Source organism: Theropithecus gelada, chromosome 9 (assembly GCF_003255815.1).
Source record: "Theropithecus gelada isolate Dixy chromosome 9, Tgel_1.0, whole genome shotgun sequence".
In the NCBI taxonomy this organism is placed as follows: Eukaryota; Metazoa; Chordata; class Mammalia; order Primates; family Cercopithecidae; genus Theropithecus; species Theropithecus gelada.
The window spans coordinates 36,553,756-36,568,516 of NC_037677.1; the positions used below are offsets into that span (position 1 = coordinate 36,553,756).

Sequence of the window (14,761 nt, forward strand, 5' to 3'; positions counted from 1 at the left end):
TTCATTTGGAAACTTCTCATATGCTGTTGGGTTTCCTGCAGTTTATCAGTTATTGACAGAAGCGTAAGGTTCTTTGGTTAAACTTCTGTCTCGGTAATCTTCGATCACTTGCAGAAAGGGTACTCTGACAAAATATGCTTTTCCAATTGACATTTTAATTCTCTTGATTTTGGCCACTAAAATGTATGAGGGGGCATGGATGGCAAGGTTATTCAGAGCCGTTTCCTAACTCTAGTGCAGCAAATAAATCAGAAAACAAAGATAGTCACACACCCATATGTCAGATATAACCAGTAGGTGAGCTTTTTTGCAAGTTGCTCCCCACTCCTCCTGACTTATCTACAATGTACATTTTCCTCTTCCAGGGACACAATTTTTTCCTTTTTTTTTTTTTTTTAATTTAAAGACAGAGTCTTGCTCTGTCACCCAGGCTGGAGTACAGTGGCACAATCATGGCACACTGCAGCCTCTCAAACTCCCGGGTTCAAGTGATTCTCCTGCCTCAGCCTCCTGAGTAGCTGGGAGTACAGGTGCCTGCCAACGTGCCTAGCTAACATTTTGTAGTTTTTTTTGTACACACAGGGTTTCGCCAGGTTGCCCAGGCTGGTCTTGAACTCCTGGGCTCAAGCGATCCTGCCTCCTCAGCCTCCCAAAGTGCTGGGATTACAGGCGTGAGCCACTACACCCAGCCAGCCCCTTTTCCTGTATCAGATATGTACTCTGGCTCAGTGCAAGTGAGTACTACACTGTATTGCAGATGATTTGATCCTTGTTTATCTTTCTCCCTACCTAATCTTTGTTAGCACAGTGAAGGAGAGGCCCCCACCTGGTGCATCTACCTGCTCTGCTCTTCAATAGGGCTGTCCCTGCAGCCAGGCACAGTTGTAACAGATGCTTCTCAAGAGCTTAGGGCCTCCTCGCTTAGCCCACTTCATTTTGGGTTGCGGAGACATTTGATTTTGATAGCAATGGCTTCAAACTCAGTTCTCAGAGGCTCCTGAGTAGCTGTTGTGGAAAGGGAAGGAAAAGCCAGGACACTCCCTCAACCTACAACCAGAGCAGTTCTGCTCTTTCTTTTCTCCTCTTCTTCTTTTTAATACACCAGCGTTCCTTGTACCACTTCGTTTGAAAAGAGGGTTCCGTTTGCCAGGCGCGGTGGCTCACGCCTGTCATCCCAGCACTTTGGGAGGCCGAGGCGGGTGGATCACTTGAGGCCGGGAGTTTGAGACCAGTCTGGCCAACATGGCAAAACCCTGTCTTTTTTATTAAAAATACAAAAAATTAGCCAGGTGTGCTGGCATGTGCCTGTAGTCTCAGCTACTTGGGAGGGTGAAACACCAGAATCTTTTGAACCCCGGAGGCAGAGGCTGCAGTGAGCTGAGATCGCATCACTGCACTCCAGCCTGGGGGACAGAGTGAAACTCCATCTCAAAACAAAAAAGAGGGTTCTGTTGTTAAAAACATGTTTGCAGCTCCCTTAAGTGAACTGCGGAATACAGCTTTGAAATCTAGTTTGAAAAATGACAGAAAGTTCATGCTTGTGTGGGTTTTTTCCTTTTCAGGTCAGTCACAAAAATGTTCAATTTGCCAGGACATGATGAAAAGAAAAGACTACATCTTTCATCATAAAAGGTAATTAATATTTTTCCATTTTAGCTATCACAACCCTTATATGCATTATGCTATACTTAAAAAATGAGAGCCAATTTATCTTTGCTACACTGGAATTTCCTCAATCCTTGGCTTGTGTTGACAAGAAAAAGTGGTACTTGTTTCATCTTTCCAGGTGAAGCTTTATAGTTTGTTCAAAACAAAAATAAAACCAAAAACTTACAGCCATCCTAATTTCAACAAAGGAGTCTTCTGAGGAGCCGCTGGAGTTCAGTTTAAGCTGCAGTTCAGACACAATGCCCAACAGGTCTGCCTTCTCTGCTTGTAGCCTCGCCACCTGGGTCCTGAGCTGGTCCTTTTCCTGCTCTGCTTCTGCCCTGGGAAGCCTGGAGTCATCAGTGGGGTCCTGGAGATGACAAGGAGTAAAGTGAATGAACAGATCAAACTAAGGCCCAGCACCATGTAATCCCAGAGTTTTGGGAGGCTGAGGCTGAAGTTTTGGGAGGATCCCTTGAGGCCAGGAGTTTGAGACCAGCCTGGGCAACATAGCAAGACCTCCATCTTTACAAAAAATTTAATAATTAGCCAGGTGTGGTGGCACACACCTGTAGTCCCCATTACTTGGGAGGCTAAGGCAGGGAGATTGCCTGAGCCCAGGAGTTCAAGACTGCCAAGACCCTGTCTCAAAAAAAAAAAAAAAAAAAAGCCAGGCAGGGCACGGTGGCTCGTGCCTGTAATCCCAGCACTTTGGGAGGCCAAGGCGGGCGGATCATGAAGGTCAGGAGATCGAGACCATCCTGACTAACACAGTGAAACCCCATCTCTACTAAAAATACAAAAATATTAGCTGGGCGTGGTGGTGGGCGCCTGTAGTCCCAGCTACTCAGGCGGCTGAGGCAGGAGAATGGCATGAACTCGGGAGGCAGAGCTTGCAGTGAGCTGAGATTACGCCGCTGTATTCCAGCCTGGGTGACAGAGCAAGATTCCACCTCAAAAAAAAAAAAAAGCCAAAAAACAAATACAAATCAAACTAAGGACCTGGCCATGCGACTCAATTGCCCCCACACCTACTGACAAGGAAGTTTCTCAACACCTTTATGCCCTGTGCTTTAATGTAGAAAATTCCAGCTTTTACCTGACAATTTTTTTTTTTTTCCCAGACAGAGTCTCGCTCTGTCGCCCAGGTTTGAATGCAATGGCGCGATCTCAGCTCACTGCATCCTCCGCCTCTCAGGTTCGAGCAATTCTCCTACCTCAGCCTCCTAAGTAGCTGGGACTACAGGCATGCACCACCACGCCCGGCTAATTTTTGTATTTTTAGTAGAGACGGGGTTTCACCATGTTGGCCAGGCTGGTCTCGAACTCCTGACCTCAGGTGATCCACCCACCTTAGCCTCCCACAGTGCTGGTATTACAGGTGTGAGCCACTGCACCTAGCCGACACTTTATTTTGATATAACATTTAAAGTGGAAATTGTTACATTATTTTATTGTATTCAAATATATCAAAATTTAAAGTAACTTTACGACGAGAAAGAAAGCCTTCCTTGCCATGCTGGAATAATCTGATACTATAGAAATAATCGACCACAGTTTGGCAATAGTGGACTCATAAACTGTTGTCTAAAATTCCAGAAAGGAAGGAAAAAGAGCTCTCACCACCCAACCTCCTGCCCTTTTCCTCCCATCAATACCCACACACGCCCCTTCTCCCCACACCTGGCATGGACAGCAGAGGCCTCCTTAACAAACCACGCCCCGTGGGGACTTCAAACGTGTTCTGGGTTGTGTCGTGACTAACGTCTCTGACACCCACTCCCAGGTATGAGCACGTTTTTCCAGGTCCTTTGGGTCAAGAAAAATGTGTCTCTTTCTCTTTTCATCTGTGGCAACGTGATAGCCTCTTACCACAACAGGACATTTTCCAAAACATTTTTAAAAAGGAAAATGTAAAGTGGATAATCTCCATTTTAGACTGACAGACAAGGTCAACAAGTAAAAAATCTGAGTAATGAGTTTTTTAAACACATTTTTAATATCAAAGACAGAAACTAAAAACAATGGATGGTTCTATGTAGAGGCCCATCTGAACCATCTATAATGAATACAGTACGATGATTTATAACCTTCCTGTTCTTTTGCCTACAGTCAATATGGTCAAAGCTTTACAACTTTCTTTCCCCTAAAAGAGATTATCCATGACCCTTAATAAAGCAACCAATCTTTTGAGCAAAAGCACTTCTTCCAAGACCAGGCAAAACACCAATCCAGACTGAACCATGACAGGTTTTGATCTAGGGGTCTAGACACATAAGATTCTACTGCAAATGTTATGGAAAAAAAAAAAAAATCACAATGGATCAGTCTGCTCACCTCAGATGACCTTTCTGATTTCCCTTTCAGTTTTCCAAGCTCTTCCTTCAATCTCTCATTCTCGTGACTCAAGGCCATGAGACGCTCTTTGGCTTCTTTGCTCTGTGTCTCAAAAAACTGGCGTTCTTCCTTCTGTTTCTCTGTCCAGGCCGAAAGCTCCTCAAATCGCCCTTTCATGGCTTGATTATTTAGCTTCATGGCTTCTGCAGGAGGTTCAGAGTGATGGGGTCACACATTAGGAAAGTGGACTTGATTTGATGAACCAAATCTCCCTCTAGTCCACTTGACCACATGGCTCTGAATCGGAAGATGCCATGGTTAGCCTCGGCCCAAGGGTCAGCAGCAAAAAGATGAAGTGGTTTTTGCTTACAGAAAAGACTAGTGGGATGAACATCATTTCTAGTCCTTAAAAGTCCCAAGAGAATAAAGTTGATTTGGGTACTGCCACTACAGCACAAGTATCTAAATATCTATGGTTACCAGGAACTAAGGAAGTTCTTACTACTCCTAGGTTCAAACACTGGTCCTGCCCAAAGCCATGGCCTGAGATACCAGGAGGCTTTCTCTTAATAAGGTCATATTTAGGACTAACTCTGGAACCATAGCAGCCTTTCTTCCTTTTACCCTTTTTTTTTTTGAGTCAGGGTCTCTCTCTGTCATTCAGGCTGAAGTACAGTGGCACGATCACGGCTCACTGCAGCTCCAACTTCCCGGGCTCAAGCAGTCCTCCAACCTCAGCCTCCCCAGTAGCTAGGACCAGAGGCATGCACCACCACGCCCAGCTTTTTTTTTAAAATTTTTTTGTAGGGATGAGGTCTTGCCATCTTGCCCAGGTTGGTCTTGAACTCCTGGACTCAAGCAATCCTTCCGCCACAGCCTCCCAAAGTGCTGGAATTACAGGCATGAGCCACCACACCCAGCCTCTTTTTCCTTTTGAATGGGTTAAATTTCATTATGCTAGTTCCTTGAGATACACACAATTTTTATTTTTACCTGTATCCAAAAGTAAATATCAGAACAGATTTAGCCTTGCCAAAAGCTAAATCCTGTGCTTCCCCACCCGCTACCACCTATGGAAACGGGGAGAAGGGAGCTCACCACCAAGCCTTAGTGCAAAGGGATGGCATTTCTTGAAGGCCCGGGATGAACGCGGCATGCATGGGCCAGCCCTGCTTACCTTTCAGCTGGTGGTTCTCGGTCAGAAGCTCTTTCATCTGCTGCAGCAGCTCCTCCGGGGTGAACGTGTCCAGGTTTGGGTGGGCCAGGTGGGGGAGTCCATTTCCTGTGCTTTCACTGGGGCTGTCCCCCTTTTCAGTGAGGCAGCTGAGAGGTTGATGGGACATTGCAGAAGTTCCTGAGGAAAAGTCACCCATTGAAAATAGAGCTGTCCCCCGCCGCACCAGGGATCCCCAGGAGTCCCACAAACCCATTGGCGATTGCTAATATTTACTCCCAAAGTTGCCCACTTTCTCTCCAGTTACATTTTGAACATTTTTAATTCTTCCTTTTAAACAAAAAAAAGTATATCTAGCTTCAGAAAAGTGTATGTGTGCGTGTGTGTGTGTGTGTGTATGGGTGTATAAAAGGGTACAATGAGGATTTGGGAAATGGGGGAGGGAGACGAGGGTATGACATCATGATGACCAGGATATATGTAGACATGGGCAAAGTATCCTGAAAAAAATTTCCCATGCAAATCTTCAAATTCAAATCTCCTTATTTTGAGTGAATTGCATGGTAAGCGAACTATATCTCAAAAAACTGTTTTTAAAACTACATTTTGTTTCTTATATTTTTGGTTAAGAAGAAAGGGAGAATTAACATTCTTCGAATGCTTACTATGTGCAGACTTGGCACACCAGGCCTGTCACTGACTAATCTTCATTAACGCTGAACCAGGCAGCTGTTTATAGGTGAGGAAGCTGGGTTTACAGAGGCGTACAGCTCATCCAAGACCAGGAAGTGGCACCACCAGGTGTCAAAGCCACACCTTGTAAAACAACATAGTTATTATACTACTGAGTAGTTAGGCCTTCATATTCTATTTTTCAATGCATACTGAAAAGACTAAGATATCTTTACTTATTGCATGGTCTGAAATTTTTTTACACATATCACTTTGTTTTGTAGAGGGGTCCATGTGGACAGAGAAATGCAAGACAAATGAGTGAATCTCCGCTGTGCTTCTGTGTTACCTACCACCCGGGCAAACATCTTCAGCACAAATTTCCACCTTCACACTTGGTGAAAATGATGTATTTTCTTCAAGAGCTGATGGGGATAGATCACAAGGCAATACATAGCAAAGGCAACTCCTCCCCGCTAACACTGTATACACGTGGCCTACACACCCATTCCACAAAGATCAAGAGTGGCCAAAATCCAGAGAGATGCCTGAAAAAGCATATTATTACTTCCAGGATGTTTACTGTTAGAAGATTGTTTCTGTTTTTTTTGAGAGAGTCTCTCTCTGTTGCCCAGGCTGGAGTGCAGTGGAGTGATCTCAGCTCACTGCAACCTCTACCTCCCAGGTTCAAGTGATTCTCCTGTCTCAGCCTCCCAAGTAGCTGGGACTACAGGGGCGAGCCACCATGCCTGGCCAATTTTTGTATTTTTAGTAGAGACGGGATTTCACCATGTTAGCCAGGGCAGTCTCCAACTCCTGACTTCAGGTGATCTGCTGGCCTTGGCCTCCAAAAGTGCTGGGATTACAGGCATAAGCCACTGTGGCCGTTAGAAAATAATTTTAAACCCATCTATCCAACAAATAGGTATCAAACGACAATGTACACTATACAACTGTGATGAGGCAGAAAGCCATGGATGCACAAAAGGGGTGAAGAGAGAACCTGGAAGCGAGCATCCCATTTCTAACTGGGGAAAGGCATTGGTCTCTGTGAGATCCATCAGCCACTCATGACGATGGAGCCTGTGTGACCCCTGAGTTGTGGAGAATCCATTACACATGATATCAGTCCCTGGAAGATAGAGATAAGAAAACCGCCTGTTTCTGACATGTAACTGCGTCATAATATCTACGTTTGCATTTAATAGCCATCAATTAAAATAAAACCAAATGTACCAATGTGGTGTTACATCCTTGGCCACAGGAGGCAATACCTTGGGCTTTCTGTAGACCTTCTGGAAGCAATACCTGGTAACCTCCTTTTGGTGTGAGGAACTTGTAGGTAATCAGAGACAGAGCTACCTACCACACCCTGTGACAGGGCAGCCTGTGCCACTTCTTCCTACAAGAGCTAGCACCAAGAGGGTCATTCTCATGTAGTCATGTAATGAGGGTGATGGCAATTTCATGAAGCAAAAAACACGGATAAACCATAGGATTCATTTCTGAACCTTTTATATCTATGCTGCACACACCCACATTCATTTAGAAAACAGGTATAATGCAGAAGTGCTCCTTAGCTTAGCATTAGGTGACTAGAACAGACTGCTTTTCTTCTCCCCAAAATAATCTGAATAGACTATCAGTTTCTAATTTTCTGTAAAATTCATTTTTTTTTTGTACCAAGAATCATCTCATTAAAATGGGGTTTTACTGAGTAACAGTGTTCCTACCTATTTTGCAGAGGAATACTAAAATTCTAGGCAATAGACCTAAAAGAGAAAATCCTTGTCATATGTATCATTTACTTGCCAACATTTAATTTTTCTTAGGTATTCAGTGATTATACTATATTTTGCAAAGGCCATGAAAATATTTAACAGATTTTTTTTTTTAAAAAAAGAATCTAAGTAGATTTTTAGAAATGTGTTTGGTTTCATCTTATTATATGCACAAATTTCTCCTTTATGTTTTTTCTGAAAAGGAAAGGAAAGGAAGGGGAGGGGAGGAGAAGAGAGGGGGAGAAAAGAGACATTTCTTTGAAAATTGTTAAGATGTTTGTCCTCCATGAACTTTTTTTTGTTTTTCAGACAGAGTCTTACTTCATCGCCCAGACTGGAGTGCAGTGGCGTAATCTCAGCTCGCTGCAACCTCTGCCTTTCAGATTCAAGTGATTCTCCTGCCTCAGCCTCCCAAGTAGTTGGGATTACAGGCATGTGCCACCACACCCGGCTAATTTTGTATTTTTAGTAGAGACAGGGTTTTGCCACGTTGGCCAGAGCAGACTGGTCTTGAACTCATGACCTCAGGTGATCCACCCATCTCGGCCTCCCAAAGTGCTGGAATTACAGGCTTGAGCCACTGTGCCGGCCCCTACATGACCTTTTATACCTCCACCAAGCCTACAGACACCACCATAATAAAGTTAAAACTGGTTCTAGTTGTTACATCAGTGTTTCTGACTTCTCACATTGCCCGGATTTTATAAGGATATGGGGAAAAAAGCAGGGTCGTGCTAAGGGAGGCCACAGAAAAAAGCATTTGTACCATTAGCCAGATGTGAGGCCTTAGGAAGTCATATGACCTCTAGTAATATTTATTGATTCATCCAGCAAATGGTAATCTTTATGTTGTTGCTTTCGGCTCAACAACACTACAAAAAATATTCTTTCGTTTCTAGAAAGACCACAGTCTAAACCCCACCCTTCAATGCATGTACACCAAGTATCACCAGCAGGCCAGTCACTCTCACGAATAGCTATACCTGTCCTAACGACAGCAAATTCTGTGATATCCAGTATTGTTAGAAAAAATATTTTGTAATTCAAATGTCATCAAACATAAGAAGTTAGCATATATGGTAAATATAAGCATGTAAACACTTAATACCAAAATTTTACTAAAAGTAATTTAATTGATGCCGGGTGCAGTGGCTTATCCCCAGCACTTTGGGAAGCCACGGTGGGCAGATCACTTGAGGCCAGGAGTTTGAGATTAGCCCGGCCAATATGGTGAAACCCCATCTCTACTAAAAATACAAAAATTAGCGGCAAAGCTCGCACATCGGCATGGTTAATGCCAGCAGCCACTGCACCTCCTTCTGGCTGACTCGCCTCCTGGCCCTGCGGTCGGGCCCCTGGTCACCCTGCACTCTCCCTCCTTCGTTTCTTGAAGATCTCGAATATCACCTTTTGTTGAACATCTCGAATAGCATCATGTTCTAGACAGATGGCTAGAGGGGACTAATGGACAAGAAGTTATCACTGACATTAAATGGTAGCAGACATGTCCAAGGAATATTGTGGGGATTTGATCCCTTTATGAATCTTGCGATAGATGAATGTATGGAGATAGTGACCAGTGGGCAACAGAACAATATTGGAATGGTGGTAATATGAGGAAATAGTATCATCATGTCAGAAGCCCTGGAATGGGTATAAAAAATGGCTGTTCAGCAGAGAAACCCATGTCCTCTCTCCACAGGGCCTGTTTTACTATGATGTAAAAGTTAGGTCATGTATATTTTCATATTAGACTTTTTGTTAAATAAACTTTTGTAATAGTCAAAAAAAAAAAATAGCTGAGTGTAGTGGTACACGCCTGTAGTCCCAGCTACTTGAGAGCTGAGACATGAGAATTGCTTGAACCTGGGAGGCAGAGGTTGTAGTGAGCTGAGATCATCCTACAGCACTCCAGCCTGGGTGACAGAGACTCTGTCTAAAAAAAAAAAAAAAAAAGTAATTTGATTTTGGATGACTCAACGGGCACTTCATAATTCTTAGGTTATCTTAGGGCATCACTATGAGCTATCACTGTGCAGTGCACATATGAAATATCTATTGGTGGAATGCCAGTTACAGAAAGCTTCATTCTGTTTTTAACATCACCTTGAGTATGTTCAACTAATGAAAGACAATATCCTTGCACATGCCTTTGAAGGTTACAGAAACTGGAACTAAGCCATTTATTCTAAGATTCTATCTAATAACAGAGTTTCCCATAATCAACTGACCTAGATGTGAAGTATGTTCTTTCTAAGCAAAAGTGATATTTAATGATGGAAGGATGAATTAATTGAGCACAGGATTTGTCAAGATTCCACCAATGAGGAAGACTGAGGACTGCCTAGTAAATGGATGGTCAAAAGCAAGTCCCCTAGATTTTATTCGCATATCTGCTATCTCAATTCCTGACTCTGTGTGTGTGTGTATGTGTGTGCATGTGTGTGTATATACATTTAAATTCCAGAGATCAAGTAATTATAGTCATGACTTGACCTTGTAAACACCAGCATAAACCTGATTCCTGAGTTGGCCTTAGAGATGATCCAGACCAACATATTCAATACAAGAATGTCATGTCTGGTTTCGATGGCACATGATCCTATAGAGCAGGCTTGAGTGTTTCAATGACACAGCACAAGTGCAGTGACCTTAGCAGGCACTGTCTATTCCACTGTGGGATGGCTCTAGTGGTCAGAAAGTCATTATGTGTCAAATGGTACCTGCTTTACACTGACTTCCCCACAGTGGACATTGGACGAGGTATAAGGTTAGGCCCTTGCCCTGGTATGGCCAAGTCTTCAAATTTGTTAACGAAGTATTCATAGGTTCAATCCCTACATGGGATAAACAAGTTTTAAACAGTGAAAACTTGATTTTTGGCCAGAGACAAGAGCTGGCTACTGGCAAATTCTATGAAGACTCTGGGTTCACAAGGAGGGGGCGAGATTCTAACATTGCATCAACTAAATCCTTCACCACCCTGGAAAAAGAACTTAGAGTATGCATCCTACTAAATGGGTAAAAGCAGCTTCATCATTACACACTAGAAGGGATATTGTGACTTTGTATTTTAGTAATATACAGAAAATGGCAGCAGCTTTAACCTAGCTGCCCGAGGGAGTGAGGCTTGATTCTTCCCAGTCCCCTTTTCCCCAAGTCTAATGGGTCACCAAATGCCATCACCTCTACCTCCTAAATAATTCTTTTTTTTTTTTTTTTAATTAAGACTCAGTCTCACTCTGTCGCCTAGGCTAGACTACCGTGGCACAATCTCAGCTCACTGCAACCTCCACCTCCCTAGTTCAAGCGATTCTCCCACCTCAGCCTCCCAAGTAGCTGGGATTACAGGCGCATGCCACCATGCCCGGCTAATTTTTGTATCTTTAGTAGAGATGGGGTTTCACCACTTTGGCCAGGCTGGTCTTGAACTCCCGATCGCAAGTGATTCACCCACCTCGACCTCCCAAAGTGCTGGGATTACAGGCATGAGCCACCACGCCTGGCCCTCCTAAGTGTTTCTAAAATCCACTGCCTCCTCTCCATCCCACAGGCTTAGTTCAGGCCCTTATCTTGTCTGTACCACAGCCACGTTGACCTCCACAAAGGACAGGGGTTCTGCCTATTTTGTCCACTGCTGTATCCCCAGGACTGAGAACATTACTTGCCACATAGAAGGGAGAGCTCAGTAAATATCTGTTGAATACATTTTAACAGCCTCCTAAATGACTGACTTTCAGCCCTGTCAATTTCAGTCCTCTTGCCCTCATGGTTTCTTTTGCAATATGAGGTCATTCCCCTGAGTCTGTCCTTCCCGTACAAGACAGACTTTCAGCTTCTTAGCAAGACAAATGTGGCCTTTCAGGCCCCAGGCCCAACTGACCCACCAGAGTCACCTCCTGCCACCAAAACACTCATACCCAAGGCACGTTAAAGAGCTCGCGGTCCCCTGCATTCTTCTGTTTCTGCGTCCTTGCCTCTCTTCTGCCCTCTGCCCGAAATGTCTGGCTCCCCTTGTGTCCTGGCAAACTTCCACTGGACAGATCAATGTTCAGCTTAAATATGATGTCCTGTGTCATATGAACTGTTCCCTACCCGAGCACCCAAGAACACTCTGCATTTCCACCTCCTCCGCCCACTCTGAAATTACTGCTATCGTTTGCCCGTGTACTTTCTCTCCATGTTATTCTTACTAGAGACTGGCACATAGCAGGTTTGCAGTAAATGTTGTAATCAATTGAAAATATAGCATAATGAGGTATTTTTAAGCGTAATACCTGTAAAATGCTTTCTGCTGTGTAGGTGACAAACTCAGCATGCTAGTGTTGTTAGGAGTTTCTCCACAGTTCCACGGCATTCACTTCCAGATTCTCGAAATCCACTTTTTTAACTTATTTGAAAAATTAGAAGTGCTTTTTTTCTGTCACTGCAAAGTCATCTGGGTATCACTTCATAACACAGATGCTAATAATCCTCATACACATGTCAAAGTGGTAACAACCAAAGCTTTTAAAATAATTTTTTCTTTCTAAATGAAATATGTTTTTTTAAAGAATTTAATATTTTTCCTTTTCCTTTGGGTTTTCTATTTCATAAATTCCAAAGAACATATATCAAATATGCCAAATCTCTAAAAAACAGAAGGTGTATTTCATGGCCAGAATACTTACACACCTCTACCTAAGGGCGGGAGTTCAGCAGGACATAATACAGTGTCCAGTTGCCTTCCAGAATAAAGTTTGGTTTTCCGGAGACGGGAGGCGGGGGAGGTTAGGTTAGTTATATTCCTAGCATAATATGCAACCTAAAGGTTAATTTATAAAAAAGAAGCTGCTACTTTTACAGTGTTGTACATAATATATAAAGAACACCCAAAATTGGCCCAGTGGAAAAACAGATCAGTTATGCCAGGACTTAAATCAATGATCGTCCTCTCTCTAAAGGTCACATTTAAACTTGCCTTGTCCACTCCAGGGCAATCCCTGGCCTTGGCGTCTGCCCTGGGACCTCTCCAGCCCCTGCCCCAAAACTGCACCTGTCCTGGGAGGCAGCCTGGCCCCGCTAACTCTTCTCTCCCTGGGTCAAAAGAGCAAGGTGGGTTCTTCTGTTCACACTGCCTGCACCTTGCTAACCAGCTCCAAAGGCTTCTGAGGTTCTCACATTGCCTTACTTTTCTATGCTTTCATTTTCCATTTCATCCTTACAAACAGTTCCATGGTGTACATTTCCATACAACAGTTTTCCTGGTGGTGGAGGCCAGGCCGGAACCTGGGTTTCATTTTCTTTGAGCGTTGTTTACTGCCTGTAGCTTATACATTTCGATGGCAAAAACAATTCCTTTGGGGTTCTCGGCCTCATCAAATATTCTCTCTATATAGAGTACAGACTCTCCTAGACACAGTAGTCTATGTGGATTCCCACCCCCTTAGAAAGGGGTCACTCTGTGGTACGGACCCTGGGCACCTCATTCAGCTCAAGTAGTGGTCCCACGTCTCCCACAGGTGTGTCTGTAACCACCTCCTCCTTATGGCCAGGAACTGGCTGCGGAATTCTTCCCAGCCTGCGGGAGGACGTCACCTCCAAGCCTCCGGGTGACCTGCAGAGGGGTTACCTGTGGCCCCCAGGCCGGCCCTGGACGCTTCTTGGACCCACCCTCTGTTCACTACCCACCCTTTCCCACCAGGTCAGGACCCGCCGGGGCCTGGGGATCCTCCCAGGGCAGCAGTCTCGCGGGAGGGCCGCCCCATCCCTCGCCACCCTCACCCCGACAGGCTCCGGGCCGCGGGGCAGGGCGGCGGGAACCGTTTTCAGGCCGGAGAAGAGCCCGTCGGGAAGGAGCCGCCGCCCCCTCGCCCACCCCTGCAGCCTCCTGCCCTGGCTCACCTGCCGCCCGGCTTGGCTTCGCTCAGGGTCACTGCTTCCTTGGCATCGTGCCGCCTGGAGAGAGCTGCCGACCAGGATGGGACGTTGACCAGGGAACCTGCCGGGGGGCGGCGGCGCCAGCTGCGGTGGCTGGGGCACCAGGGCTTGGGGAGCCTCGGGCTGATGCGCGGCCTCGCGACCCCGCCCAGCGCCGCTCAGCTGACCGCCAGCCGCTCCCTGCCCGCGCCGGGGAATTTCCCGGGCCCCGCCCACCCCAGGCCCCGCCCGACCAAGGCCCCGCCCGACCAAGGCCCCGCCCCTTTCCTGCGTCCTTCCCCAGCTACCCACCCTCGCGGTCCGTGCGGGGTCGAGGCTGGGACCCGGGTGAACAGGGACTACGCCAAGGCGTCACTGTGACGGCGTTAATCAAAATAAATCATTAATCAAATCCAGTGTGCGGAGTTGGTCTTCCCTGTGTCTTCCCCGCAGATCCCTTAGTGGAGGCTAGAGCCGCAGGGGCGTCGCTGCCGCCCACAGAAAGAGGAGAATCCCAGGCATCCTCGGAGGGAGGCCTCCATCTGTGTTTTTTTAAAAAACGCTTACATCTAGACATAGTTAACTGAGCATACATAGCTTTCCACCCGTTTTCGCTTTAAAATACACTCAAAAAGCAGAAAGCCTGCAGGATGCTTCTTGGGCTCTTGTTACCGAAAACAGGCTCCGCTAACCTCCGGGCGCTCCAGGTGTCCGGCGCCGGGATTCACGGGTGCGCGGGGATTGCATCTGGGAAGCAGCCTCGCTGGTGTGGAGGAGGGAAGCTGCCCCCGGATTAGACAGTAGGATGACAAGGTAGGAGGGAGAGCCGCCCTGTGTGCATCCCGAGCACCCGGGCAGCGCCTCAGGGACGCGGTCACCCACACGCGCAGCGTCCGATCGCGAGGTCGAGGCCTGGGCCAGGCGGTGCTGCCGGCCCCGGGACCCTCGTGCAGGAGGAATAAACAGAAATGAGGACGGGGACCCAGGTGGCCTGGGAGAAGCCTGGGGGCAAGTTCGTGCCTAAGCCCAAGAAGGGCGTGAAATCCGGGAAGAACTAGATTTACAAATGGAGGCGCTGGCACCGCCCAAATCAGTGAGAATAAGAGCACGTGGTTGCGCATCCACGCTGCTCACTGGCAGGAAGGAAACGCAAAGGAGAGAGAGAGAGAAAAACAAAAGCAAAAAAACTCTAATCTGAAATAGAAAAAGGCAGATACGCCCTCTACTGGTATCTCCGAAGGATTCCGCTTCA

The 14,761-nt window shown here is 45.9% G+C and overlaps 1 protein-coding gene and 1 pseudogene across 2 annotated transcripts in view; one reads left to right on the forward strand and one right to left on the reverse strand.

The window, feature by feature from the left end:
- The window catches only part of OPTN (optineurin), a 36,723-nt gene extending 23,007 nt beyond the window's left edge, over window positions 1-13,716 (reverse strand). Inside the window, exons 1-6 of one of the 2 annotated variants that reach the window (XM_025396780.1) lie at window positions 13,495-13,716; window positions 5,824-5,974; window positions 5,435-5,488; window positions 5,162-5,338; window positions 3,985-4,187; window positions 1,835-2,017 (exon numbers count right to left, since the gene is read on the reverse strand). In XM_025396780.1, the coding sequence (XP_025252565.1) occupies window positions 1,835-2,017; window positions 3,985-4,187; window positions 5,162-5,327 (552 nt within the window). In that variant the 5' untranslated portion in view covers window positions 5,328-5,338; window positions 5,435-5,488; window positions 5,824-5,974; window positions 13,495-13,716. The remainder of the gene's footprint in view (window positions 1-1,834; window positions 2,018-3,984; window positions 4,188-5,161; window positions 5,339-5,434; window positions 5,489-5,823; window positions 5,975-13,494) is intronic. The other variant, XM_025396779.1, reaches the window with a different exon arrangement.
- Window positions 9,076-9,270, forward strand: LOC112631513 (annotated as a pseudogene).
- Window positions 13,717-14,761: the final 1,045 nt, after the last annotated feature.